This window comes from Lepidochelys kempii, chromosome 12, assembly GCF_965140285.1.
Source record: "Lepidochelys kempii isolate rLepKem1 chromosome 12, rLepKem1.hap1, whole genome shotgun sequence".
In the NCBI taxonomy this organism is placed as follows: domain Eukaryota; kingdom Metazoa; phylum Chordata; order Testudines; family Cheloniidae; genus Lepidochelys; species Lepidochelys kempii.
In genome coordinates, this window is record NC_136391.1 from 17,031,954 (window position 1) to 17,044,960 (window position 13,007).

The following is a 13,007-nucleotide window of genomic DNA, read 5'->3' on the forward strand; positions in this document are numbered from 1 at the left end:
GAAATTTACCATTTTGCAAGCTCAGCATCTCCCACTATTATGATAGTTATGGGAAGCAGCAAGCACTGAACAGAAGTAGGGGTGGATAAGAAAAACAGAATGAGATAGGGAAGAGCCCTGTGATGTTTCTCAGGGCACCCAAAGCTGATGTTTCTCAGGGCACCTTGTTGCCACTGTCCTGTAGCCTGAGGGAATCTTGTCTGTGCCAGCTGAATGTTAACTCCCTAACACAACCAGCCTGTCAACCATTCAAGCACTCTCTTCTGAGCTATACCAGTCTTGACTGTTGACAAGAGATGCACCCTAGCTACAGAGTCCCTTCAAAGTGTCCCTTTGGTGTGTCCAGGCCCTGTTCAGAAGTCCCAGATCTTCTATTCTCAAAGGAACAATTCACTCCAGTTAGCCAGTTTTACCTTAGATCACCACTCCTGCATCACACACAACACCCGAGTTCAACCATAGTAAAACAAAAGGAAATGTATTTTAAGAATAGAGATTCAAACAGATTCTCACCCCAAACTTCACTAGTGTTTGCTGGCCCCAAGGAGCCAGGGCAGTCTTTCATGAAGCACCCCACTGTTTCAAGGTGCCTAATCAGCAAATGGCTCGAGTGTCTTTTTCCACCCCATGATATACTGACTCAGCCTTTTGTCCTTACTCACAGACAGGGCGATCCCCTCACTGTCATACTGTTCTTCTTCACTTCCAAGTGGTTTCCATGGGTTTAGTATATCTCTGATGTTTTTCCATTGACTCTACTGTGTTGTTGCAACAGTAGGCAATTAAACAATACATTATATAATCCCCTCCTGCTTGAACAGACCATCACCAAGACATACAACTCCCTGGTGACTCACTTGCACTCCAAGACCATGCAGGCATAATTGTCAAAATAGTTACATTATTCCTTAAATATTACCCATACACACATCTTGCAATGATTATGGGTATCAATAAGTTACAAGCTTTCAGCAGACCTCACATACTACCCTTCATGGATAAATACCATGAAAGTGGTGTAACAGGTGCAGTGAGTTTGTCAGGTCTGAGACAGGAGCTACTTGCAAAGAACAGTGAGCCTTCTGCCAGTTAGCACCAATGGGCCTGTGTCACAAGCCCCTAGAGTTAATTGCCCCAAATGAAAGTGCTATTACTAGATCACTGCCTGCAGCACCTTCTGCTAAAGGAGGTTTCTGCACAGGACAGAAAGGCCATTTTATAGTATCTAATAAAGGTGTTAACCGATCACCATGTTGCTGATCCACAGACTTCTGTGGTGGAACCGCAAGCTCTTTCTGCCCACAAGGTCGCCATAGATTTTGTGGTGTGTGCCTTGATGCCACCTAGTAGAGAAGCACCTAATGCTTTATATGCCTCGCAATGTATAGCTTGATCCATCTATCTAGTGAGAGCTTGGATACCCTGAGCCCTTGGCACTTTGAATGAAAGGAAACAAACAAGGAGCCTGGTCATTTTGTTGATTTGGTGTGCTTGACAGCTCTTCAGTGCTCTTCAAACATCTAAAATGTGTTACAGCTTTTCTGTTGGGGCTGTTGCTTTGGACAGAATGGAGGATGATCTCCTGTGAGGCATGGAAAAATTAATTCCCTGTGGGCAAGATCGATTCTGGGATTTTTAGCACCACCGTGTCATGGAACACACAGTGGGATTCCTGCATAGATAAGCTGCCAGTTCAGAGATTCGTGTAGCAGACGTGATGGCGACCAGAAAAATGGGTTTTTTAGGATAGGTAGACTGAAGATGTGTCAGTGACTCAAAAGGGTAAGTTGTTAGGGCTTTTAACACCAGTGGTAGGTCACACTAGGAAAGTTTGGTCTAATCACAGGTTTAGCCAGCCTGACTGCTCTAAGAAATCTGGATACCTGAGGGTTCTCTGTCAAGGAACCGGAGGTCTTATAAATAGGACGCTACTTACAGATGACATCTGATATGCTACGGAGCTGGGCTGAAATCCCTTGTCTATGGCTTCCTGAAGAAAAATCCAGGATAACTGGGATAGCAGGATCCATGGGATTTTGGGTGTTCTCAACACCATAAGCTAAACCTAGTCCAGATGGAGAAGTAGGCTGTTAGTGTAGAAGTTCGCCTGCAGGAGAGTAAAGTTCCAATCACTTTGGAAGACAGTCCGAGCTAACGCTTCCCTTTCAATAGCCAGGCTATTGGTTGTAGCCAGTCTTTGGATGGGTCTGGATGGAGGAACGGGCCTGGGTAAAAGATGTCTGGTCTCAACGGCAGCTGCAATGATAGTTCCAACGTCAGTTCAGAGAACCATGGTATCCTTAGCCAGTGCGGAATTCACACTATCGCCTTTGCTTCTTCTCACTTTATCCTCTGGATCACCCACCTTCCCCAGAAGGGGAACGGGCAGGCCTTGTGACCATCTGTGTGAAGAGGATCCCTTTCCAGGGATTTGGGGTCTGCTTCCACAGTGAAGTTCTTTACCCAGTTTTTCTTCTTATGATTGGCAACCTGGTCAGCTGCTGAAGACTGCACTCCTATGAAATCAGAGTGAAGACCCCCTGAATCAGACATCATTCGAGTTGTTGACTGCACCACCTGAGCCAGTCTGCCTTTTGTTTCAGCTCTCCTTTCATTTGTATTACTCTCATGGAAGGGAGAGTCCTCTCTGCCCATTCCATTATCTCCATCACTTGTGTGTGTAGTTACACTCCTTGTTCTCCCTTTGGTTGTTGATATACACCACAGTGATCCTGCTGCTGGATTGGACCAGAACACATTCACCCTTTAGGTAGCTCTGGAACATCTGTAGGGCTAGTTTGACAGCTCTGAGCTCCAACAGGATGCTGCTATGGTAACTTTCCCTGGGTTTCCAGGCACCTTGCACAGTTCCTGTGCCCCAGGTGCACTCCCCTTCCTGTCAGGCTGGCACTGATTGTACGTCCTGGTCTGGAAGGCCTATAGGAAGACCCTTGCAGATGTGCTGTGTGATTGTCCACCACTACAGAGAGATCAGCACCTAGTTCGCAACCATTACCATGCTTTCCAGTGACCAGTTCCATACTCTCAGGAAAAAGGCCTAAATGCACCTGATATGGGAACTTGCTCATGAGGTGATTCCTGAACACAAACACAAGAGGCCAAGTAGCTGCAGACAATGAGCTACAGTCAGCCTTGTACACTTTACCAACATGGATATCAGGTTCCGGATCTTGTGGAATCGACCAGTGATGGGTACACCTTTACCACAAAAGTGTCTATTTCCACTCCCATATGAGCTATTTTTGAGGAGTGAGTCAAGCAGCAATTCCTGGTGTTTATCACAAATCCATGTGCTTGAAGCAAATCTAGCATCTTGATTTTGGCACTGTGCAATATTAGTTGGGTTGGAGCTCTGATCAGGATGTCATCTAGGAAGGGATACAAGTGACTACCGTGAAATCTGAGCCTGCCTATCTTGGCAAAGACCCTGGAGGATGAAAATGCAAAATAGGATCATTTAGTATTGGTAGTGAACTGTGCCATATGCAAATCTGAGCTGTCTGTGGTGGCATGATTTTATGGGAATGTGGAGATATGCATCTGCTAAGTCCACAGAAATGAGGAAGTCCCTTGGGACAGGGATGCTAGTCTCTCCATCCCATTTTCTTCATCTAGTTGTTGAGCCATTTGAGATCCAGGATGGCTCTGATACCCATCACCCCCTATTTGCTTCTGGACAATGAAGAAAATGAAGCAGTCCTAAGAATCTTTCTTCTGAAGGAATCCTTACTATTGCTCCTATGTTCAGGAGATAAGAACAGAAGAACGGCCATGCTGGGTCAGACCAAAGGTCCATCTAGCCCAGTATCCTGTGTCCCGACAGTGGCCAATGCCAGGTGCCCCAGAGGGAATGAACAGAGCAGGTATCATGAAGTGATCCATCATCCATTCCCAGCTTCTGGCAAACAGAGGATAGGGACACCATCTCTGCCCATCCTAATAGCCATTGATGGACCTATCCTCCATGAACTTACCTAGTTCTTTTTGAACGCTGTTATAGTCTTGGCCTTTACAACATCCCCTGGCAAGGAGTTCCGCAGGTTGACTGTGTGTTGTGTGAAAAAATACTTCCTTTGTTTTAAACCTACTGCATATTAATTTCATTTGGTGACCTCTAGTTCTTGTGTTATGAAAAGGATGCGAGATTTTGTTTAACACCAACTCACATTGAATGGGGTCACTCAAGAAAGGGGATTGGATGAAAGAGAAATAGCACAGGGCCCTGAGTTCAAGGGAGTATTTACAACTCACTACCTCCCTCAGCCACCTGTCTGTGGTTGACTGAGACCATTCTCCTTACGGCAGGTCTATGCTACCACTTAAGTCAATCTAACTTATGTCGCTCAGGGATCTGAAAAAGACACCCACCTGAGCGATCCAAGTTAAAGCGACCGAAGTGCTGTCCACACTGGCACTATGCTGGCAGGAGACACTCTCCTGCTGACATAGCTTCTGCCTCTTGTGGAGGTGGAGTATTTATGCTGACGGGAAAGTGCTCTCCCGTCAGCATAGAGTGTCTTCACCAGATGTGCTTCAGCGGTGCAGCTGCACCAATGTAGCGCTGCTAGTGTAGACCTGCCCTGAGAAGTGGGAAATTCCACCTCCTAGATTCAGGCCTGGGAGGAGGCATGATCGTTTGTTGTCATAGTGGGCTCTTAAGAGACGGTGGATCCACTCTGGATTTTTCACTTGATCCCCAGTTCCAGGGATTTCCCCAGTATACCTGCTCTCTTTCCTCTGGTACATTTGTGAGGCAGACGGAAGGAGCATCTTTGTCTGTTGCTGGGTTTGTCGTCCCTTCTCAAAGTAGTGAGTGGGAAGGGGAGGGGAACGACTGTTTCAGTTTAGCAGCTCTTTCTGCCACTATTTTGTCTAGTTTTTATCCAAAGAGGAGAAAGCCTGTGAATTTAGATGATCACAGAATTTGTTGGAGCAAACATCAACCTTCCAGGAGCAAAGCCAGATGTTGCATTTGGTTGATGAGTTGTATCCATGGCTCTGGATGAAAAATCACATTGCATGCATTGTGGCATCTGCCTCTAAAAGCTGTTGCTAGAGAAATTTTCTTAAGTGTAGACAGAAAATCAGGATAGTCTCTGTCCTTCATGGCTTTAGGGGTATCAAGCCAGGACACTGGCTTTTGCAAAGAACGTAGCCATCAGGGATGCTCTATGGATGGCCAAAGAAGCTGAAAAGACCATTCTGACAGTGGCTTCCACATTTCTATCAGTTGGATTTTTGGGAAAGAATCCCTTTCAAATGGGATTACCCTATATTTTGCTAGAGATACCACTACAGCATTGACCTTTGGCATGCTTATAATGGCATTTTTTCGCTCTTGCAACTTGTAATATCTAAGTGCATGCCTGCTTATGCATTTACTCTTATCCGGGTTTCCCATTCCTCTCTGATTACATCCACAAAGGATGGGTGCAGCAGGATTTCTGTCTCAAGCAAGGATTTACAAGGTAGGTATCTGCCTTTGGGCTTGTCCTCTAGTGCCTGCTCAGGCTGGATCTACACTGTGGATGCACGTGGTTTCAAACAGGAAGGTTAGACTAGATGACCTTTGCAGTCCCTTCTATCCCTAGGATTCTATGATCTCAGGGGGAAAAAAACTTTCGTTGCATCTTTTGAATGTCCTACTCAGAATCTGAACCCAAGAGCTCCCCTTCCTCAGTAGGGGATAAGGTGTCAGAGTCAGAGGAAAAATATCTTTTAGTTTTTATTATATCTTTTCTTTTCCTTTTTGTTCTGCTCAAAGTCTCCAGATTGGGCTTTTCTGTGCTGAAGTCATGGCTTCTTGAGTGGATGGGGGGAGGGAGAGGAGACAATACCCAACATGCCTACCCAATTCAGTGCAAGTGTCAACTGGCTGAGAACAGGCAGGGCATAATTAGTTTTCCAAAGAGCCTTTAAAAGCTGCCCTCACAAACAGAACACTGCTTGGATTTAGCTCCATATTTGCACAGCTCAATATCTGAATCAGAAGAGAGAGAAGAAAGAAAGGCTGCATGCTACTGCCAAACAAAATGGAAAGAAAGATCAAGAGCCAAGTGAACAGGCACTTGACTGCTTTTGCAGAAGCAGAAGATCTGGCAGAAGGCTGGAGAAGGGGCATGGATAGCATGGGTTGTGCTACTGCTTCTCACTGCCTGCAGAAACTGCAGACAGGAGGGGACTAGCACAGAGGTATCTGAGTTGTAGGATGCAGAATGATGACCTGCATAACACAGGTCTTTCCCGAATTAATTCCTGTTTGAACTAAAGCATTCTTGAAGAATACCACCAAGTTAATTTTTCAACACTAATTTCTCTAACTTTTACTGCAAAAAATATTTTATTAAGAAAAAGTCTGCTAGTTCACACTTTGTAAATATACAAATCATTCCTGTGGACAAACTCAACATTGTCCAAAAAAGAAAACCACACAGAAGCCATTAATAAAATCTCCTCTTCCAGAGAAATTAATATATTTTTTCTTCTCCTCACTGGGACTAGGACACTGAACAATAAAGCAAAATACATCCATTCCTGGAATCTGGTAAAAACTCCTCGGCTGACAGGGGTAAAAATCTGATCATTAGAGTTAAAATATTTAGTATTTAGAAGAATCCATTTTAGTGTTAGCTACTAAAATCTCTGTGGACTGGCACAATAGCATCAGAACACTAAAGTCTTCAAATATTCCGTTTCAATCATTCAACAAGGCTTAACAGGCAAGCTCTAAAAATACCCCCCCACCCTCCAAAAATTTTATACAATATTTGACATCTTTAAAGTGTTCAATTCTTCCCAATTTTATTGGTCTTTGAATCTCGCCCCACCTCACATAATGAATAAAACTGATTGGTTTTTAGATGTAATGTCTGCATTCCCAGTTCTCCAAAGCCACACACACATACATCCCCTAAACTTATTTTTCTACATCATGTATTTGAGATACTTTCGTTTTCATGAATTAAACAAATACATTTGAAGAAATTAATAAAAAATTTTCATATATAAAAGTCCATCTTTGTCTTTATGCATCCATAATCAGTGACACTTCTTCAAAAATAGGTAATGTATTTTACAGGCATTTCAGTTTAAAATCTCCAACAAACACATTTGAGTAGATATCAGTTCAACAATTTTTATAAAAATCTTTTTTATATCACATTTCAGTACAAAAATAGCTGTATTTTTATTAGGTGTATTACTTTCCCGAATCCAAACTTTACCTTAATGTAGGATCTACAGAAGGGAAGTAAAGCCTATTGAACTGATTTTCAGAAAGCTGAACATCCACAAAATGAAGTAAAAATCAGGCCAAATATCTTTTGCGGGTTTCTTCTAAACTAACTTCCACAATAATTACCTGTCATATAAGAATTTATTATGCTGGATGAAAGTGAATTTGACATAGCTGCTTCTTTGATAAGCCTCGGAGGACAAAAAAAAGTCCAAATGCTCATCACAATCTATGTACTTATCATACTTTGCTCAGGAAACTTGCCAAAGCTGCCCTTTCAATTTTGAACACAGCTGACAGTACACATTAACTTTCTTAGGCATTTAGCCGCTACTTAGATCATCTGAAAAAAAAATCTCGGCTTTTTATGGGTTTTCTCAACTTTGTAGGTAACTGTGATTTTATTTTTTTAACTAATTCCTTGTGGTATAATTTTGTGCCAGGGTATATGAAGGTTTCCACACAATGAGAGTAAACTGTATTTACATATCTCAAGATTGCAACACCATTTCTTACAAGCATTAACATGAAATTTCAAAGTAATGCAATACTTTAATATGCTGAATCCAGCTTTAATATTGCATCTTCCCAGAGAGTATAAAATATACATAATGTAAGAAATGCAATGTTAACATAAAAACAACTCCCTCTCCCCAAAATCCTAGAATTCAAAACTTACATATTTGACAATCAATAAAGAAAACCTTAATTTAAAGTCTGTTTCAAGTAGTCTTTTCCCCCCCTAATTTCTCTTGATAGGCAATGAATCTTCTCAAATTCATTTTCACATTGTCAAGAACACACAACTGATCTGTACTGTACTGTCCTTTTCCTTCTTTCCGCATCTGCAATAAAAAAAAAAAATTATACACACACACACCCCCATAATTGAGAAGGCAGCTTTTCAGATTAGGACAGCCAAGCACTCCTCTGATACCCTCTGGCAGGATATGATGCTCCTGCCTTTCAATTATTCAAAAACAGTAAATTCACAGCACATCATTGCCAGATATCTGACCAGTACTATTATTGGTATCCGACTTCAGAGTTAAATCTGTATTTATGTATAAACATGTATTTATCCTCTGTAGATATTTTAGGGAAAACACCTAGCACTGCACTCAGAAATAAAATGAAGTGCAGAACACCCACACATTTAATGAAGGGTCAATTGGTGGAGTATGACAGCCGCGAATTTGTTGTGCCCTAGAATGATGGGCTAAAAGATATTAGGCCATCCAGCAATAAACTATAGAAATAAAAAGGTATCTATTTTAAAAGTATATTGGAGCTTTTAGCCTACTGGGTGTCACCTGGCTAAAGTAACACAATGCTTTGAAAATTTACCCCCTTTTAAAGGAAAAAAATAATAATTTGAGAGATCGGAAGTTTCATTTGTATAATTTCACTTACAAGTAAAGGATTCTGGTTAAGACTATCTTAACTAAGCAGCAACAGGATAAATATATACACATCTGGACACCCATGCAAATTAAAACAAGAAGTCAAACTAGTTTCAGAAGAGGATTTCCTCTCTCCTCTCTAAAGGTTAACCATGTTTGGCCCTCTCTACCCATGGAGGAATTGGCAGAATCAACTTACCAGAATTTCAGAAAAAGATCGACAATAACTTAGACACCAAAGGTGCCTCGTAGTAAATATGGGATTATTTCTTTATACCCCTGGTTAAATTGATGGTCAAGAAAGGAACTCTTCTTTCCATCTAAAACATACTAACAGTAAGTGAGGTTTGTTTTTGTGCTCTCTTCTATGCACTGAATTGTTTAAAATCATGTGGGCATATTTCACATAAAATTCCTGGTAGTACAAGCAGCTAAACTAATCTCAAGTGTTAACTTGCACTGTGTTTTGAGGCCTTGGACTGGTTACTATTTGTGAGATGCCTACCCTCATTTTGAAGACTGGCTGGAATTCTTTCAGTGCAGGGAGCAATTTAATCTGAACTGCTGCTTTTTCAGCCTCTTTCCCATCTGCAAAAACATCAAAGAGAGCATCCAGAGCTTCTCCGGCTACCACAAGAGAAGAATCCTTCATAGCAACCTCAAGAAGAAATTTACCAATCATCTGAAAAGAGACACTTATTTTTAAAAACATGGCATTATAAAACAATGGCAAGTAATTTCCACTAAAGCAGTTTAGGGGTTGCTACCAAGGTATTTTTTACCTTTAGTGTTTCAGCTGTATCTTCTACTTTTGCCAGCACGCTGCCAGCAATTCCCAGGATGCTAACTACATTTACTCTAACACTGATATTACTGCTATGAATACCTGCTTCACATAAAGTCATCAGCTGCTCAGGAGTCATACACTATTTAAAAAAAAGGGAAGAAAAGTAAATGTCAGACAAATTTAAATTTCCAGAGAAACACTATTTCAAAGAAAAATCTTTAGGTCATTTGCGTCTATATAAGACAGACAAACCTATAGCAGATAAGTAGCATCAGTATATTATGAAAAAAGTTAAGACTGAAGATGGAATCAGCATGGAGATTATTAAACTATCCTTTTACTCCTTCAGGAGTTTCCTCCAGAAAGGCTCGAGACTCATTGTCATGTCTCTGTAGGTAAAAAGCCCTAAACCAAAAGCCACATATTTACCTGAAATATTTGAATAACTCCTTCTAAGCCATTAATAAACATTACAGAAACTCTTTATTCATAAATTCATAGCATTTAAAGCCAGAAAGGACCATTAAGTCATCTAGTCTGACAAGAATATCACATTTCCCCCAGTAACCGCTATAATGAACCAATAACTTGTACGGTTAAAGTACATCTTTTAGAAAGGCATACAGCCTTGAAGCTATCAAGCAAGAAAGAATCCACCACTAGCCTTGGTAGTTTAGCACACAAAAATTAAAAACTGTGGCTGCTGCACAGACAGATACAGCTTCGGTTTTACATTTGTTTTTGAAAAAGTTAGCCCAACTGTTTTTCTTTAAATATGTATATGAAATAACCACCAGGCTCAGAATTAGCGTGAAAGGTTTCTTCTAGGACAGGGGTGGGCAAACTACGGCCCAGGGTCCACATCCGGCCCATCAAGACCTTTTAATCCAGTCCTCGAGGTCCTGCTGGGAAGCTGGGTCAGGGGCTTGCCCTGCTCCGCACGTGCCGTGGCTCCGTGCGGCTCCTGGGAAGCGGCCGGCATGTCCCCCCTCCGGCTCCTACACACAGGGGTAGCCAGAGGGCTCCGCATACCGCCCCCACCCCCACAGCTCCCATAGGCTGGGAACCATGGCCAATGAGAACTGTGGGGGCAGCGCCTGCAGACAGGCCAACACGCAGACCCACCTGGCTGCGCCTCAGCATAGGAGCCAACGGGGGGACATGCCGCCGCTTCTGGGAGCTGCTTGAGGTATGGCCATCTGAAGCCTGCACCCCTGATCCCCAACCCTGATCCCCCTCCTGCTCTCCAAAACCCTCAATCCCAGCCCAGAGCCCCCTCCTGTACTCCAAAGCCCTCATCCATGGCCCCACATCAAAGCCTGCACCTCCAGCTGGAGCCCTCATCCGCCCGCCTCCCCCGCACTCCAACCTCCTGCCCAAGACCAGAGCCTCCTCCCGCACCCTAATCTCCTCATCCTCTCCCCACCTCCCAATTTTGTGAGCATTCATAGCCCGCCATACAATTTCCATACCCAGATGTGGCCCTCAGGCCTAAAAGTTTGCCCACCCCTGCTGCAGGAGCATATTATTTTCAGCAAACCTTATTTATCTATGAGAAAAATTAGGATGAATTTTGTTAAACCTACAATTCCAGCAGTGTTAATAAGCATTGTCACAATGCTTAAAGCATTAAACATCAAGTTACAAGAATCTAGCACTCTTTAAAGATTGGTTTGTTTTCAAAACCATTCAAGTACAATCTGATGTAAATTTACTGTACCTCAATCTACCAGAATGCCCAACGTTTGGTAGAAAAATCTCTCACCTGAGATATATTCTTTGATGCCATTGTTTGCAAGAGAGCCCTCATAGCACTAGTTATGGCTTCCAGGAATTCAGTGTGTGTAGGAAATTCTGTTCAAAAATAAACACAAAGCCAAAGAGTCAGAACAAACTTCAAATCATTTTAAAGACTTTCTGCACTGAGAGCAGAGAAAAATTTCCTTCTATTCCACATCTATTGGTGCTGCTCTATGTTAAAACCTAGATTTTCAGAAACTGGGCCTCTAGCTTTGTAGGTGGAAACTGCCAACAATTTCATGTTCATACACCTCTACCCCGGTATAATGCAACCCGATATAACGCGGGTTCGCATACAACGCGGTAAAGCTCCAACACGCTGCTCTGAGCAGTGTGTTAAGGGTTCCGGGCCGGGACGTTGGATAAGGGGCAGAGGTCTTGGGGGCGGTCAGGGGCTCTCCCCCCAGGGCCTGGGAGGCAGGAGCTGTGGGAGGGAGGGGGCACTTTTGAGTGGCCCGGAAGATTACCCGAGGGCTGGGAGTAGCCTGCTCTGCTTCCCTCGCCCCGGCCCCAGCCGTGTCGCTCAGGGGAGGGGGCTTGGGGGAAGGGATTCCCCCCACACTCACCGGTAGCAGCGGAAGCGGAGCAGCCTGGCCCAAGCCAGCTCCACTCCGCCAGTTCCCAGTGTGGCACTCCGCTTCCCACCACAGGTGAATGCGGGACCTTTCCCCAACTGCCCCCTCCCCCGCAGTGACATGGCTGGGGCAAGGAAAACGGAGCAGGCTGGGGCTGCGTCGCTCCGCTTCCCGCTGCCGGTGAGTGCGGAGGGCGTCCTTTCCCCAACCTCCCCGCGCTCACCAGTGGCAGGAAGCGGAGCGCCACGGCTGGGACGTGGCGGAGTGGAGTGGGCTGGGGCCGTGTTGCTCCGCTTCCCGGGGCTGCCGGTGAGTGCCTGTCACGGGGCAGGAGGTGTGGATAGGGGTTGGAGCAGTCAGGGGACGGGGGGGGGTACGATCGGGTCCTGGGGGTGATTAGGGATGGGGGTCTCTGGAGAGGGCAGTCAGGGAACAAAGAACAGGTGGGGCCAAAGCAAGTTCCATATAACGCAGTCTCACCTATAACGCGGTGAGATTTTTTGTCTCCCGAGGACAGTGTTATATCGGGGTAGAAGTGTATTTGTACCTACAACTTATGCCACAGATGTCTAAAGTCCTAGTTTTCCCAAACAATCCAGGACTAGAACTTCTAAGTGACATAAAATATAGGTGTACAATTATGCATGCAAAAAGAGAGGCCTATTTAAGGCCAAACTGAAAATTTAGCACAAGTGTCCCACAACAATATTTCAGATCATAAGCCCCACTGGAGCACTAAGAGGAGCACTGCAAAGGAGCTAAGGGCGTATTTTAAAACTCAATTCCTAGCTCTCTTAAGCAGATTTATAAGACATCCAGTCTTTTCCCTGGGACTCTGAGCTCCAACATGCACCCAGAATATTAATATCTCCCCAGTTAACGTACAGAACACGTTTGTTCACCTGTTAGTTTCCCCCTGGCATGCAGTAAACCCTGGAAACCTAAGACTCAAACTGTGCCCACAAAATTTTGAATATTCAACTGTTCCCCAATACCAACCATCTTCTTGCGTGCATATTGTTCTGTATTTTAACACTTTTCATTCTCCCCTAATGTGCTTTTGTTGCTATTTACAGGCTTTTGCAAGAGTAAAAACCTGCTGTGGCACCTTACAGATTCCTATCCCAGTTAGGAGACTAGAGCTTTGAACAGCTACTTATACCAGTAGTCCACATAATTCACTACAG

At 43.8% G+C, this 13,007-nt stretch overlaps 1 protein-coding gene across 3 annotated transcripts in view; it reads right to left on the bottom strand.

The window, feature by feature from the left end:
* Positions 1-6,796: 6,796 nt before the first annotated feature.
* HEATR3 (HEAT repeat containing 3) overlaps positions 6,797-13,007 on the bottom strand; it is a 39,893-nt gene continuing 33,682 nt past the window's right edge. For all 3 annotated transcript variants that reach the window (XM_073307671.1, XM_073307670.1, XM_073307669.1), the window contains exons 12-15: positions 11,211-11,299; positions 9,441-9,584; positions 9,164-9,340; positions 6,797-8,100 (exon numbers count right to left, since the gene is read on the bottom strand). In XM_073307671.1, the coding sequence (XP_073163772.1) occupies positions 7,978-8,100; positions 9,164-9,340; positions 9,441-9,584; positions 11,211-11,299 (533 nt within the window). In that variant the 3' untranslated portion in view covers positions 6,797-7,977. The remainder of the gene's footprint in view (positions 8,101-9,163; positions 9,341-9,440; positions 9,585-11,210; positions 11,300-13,007) is intronic.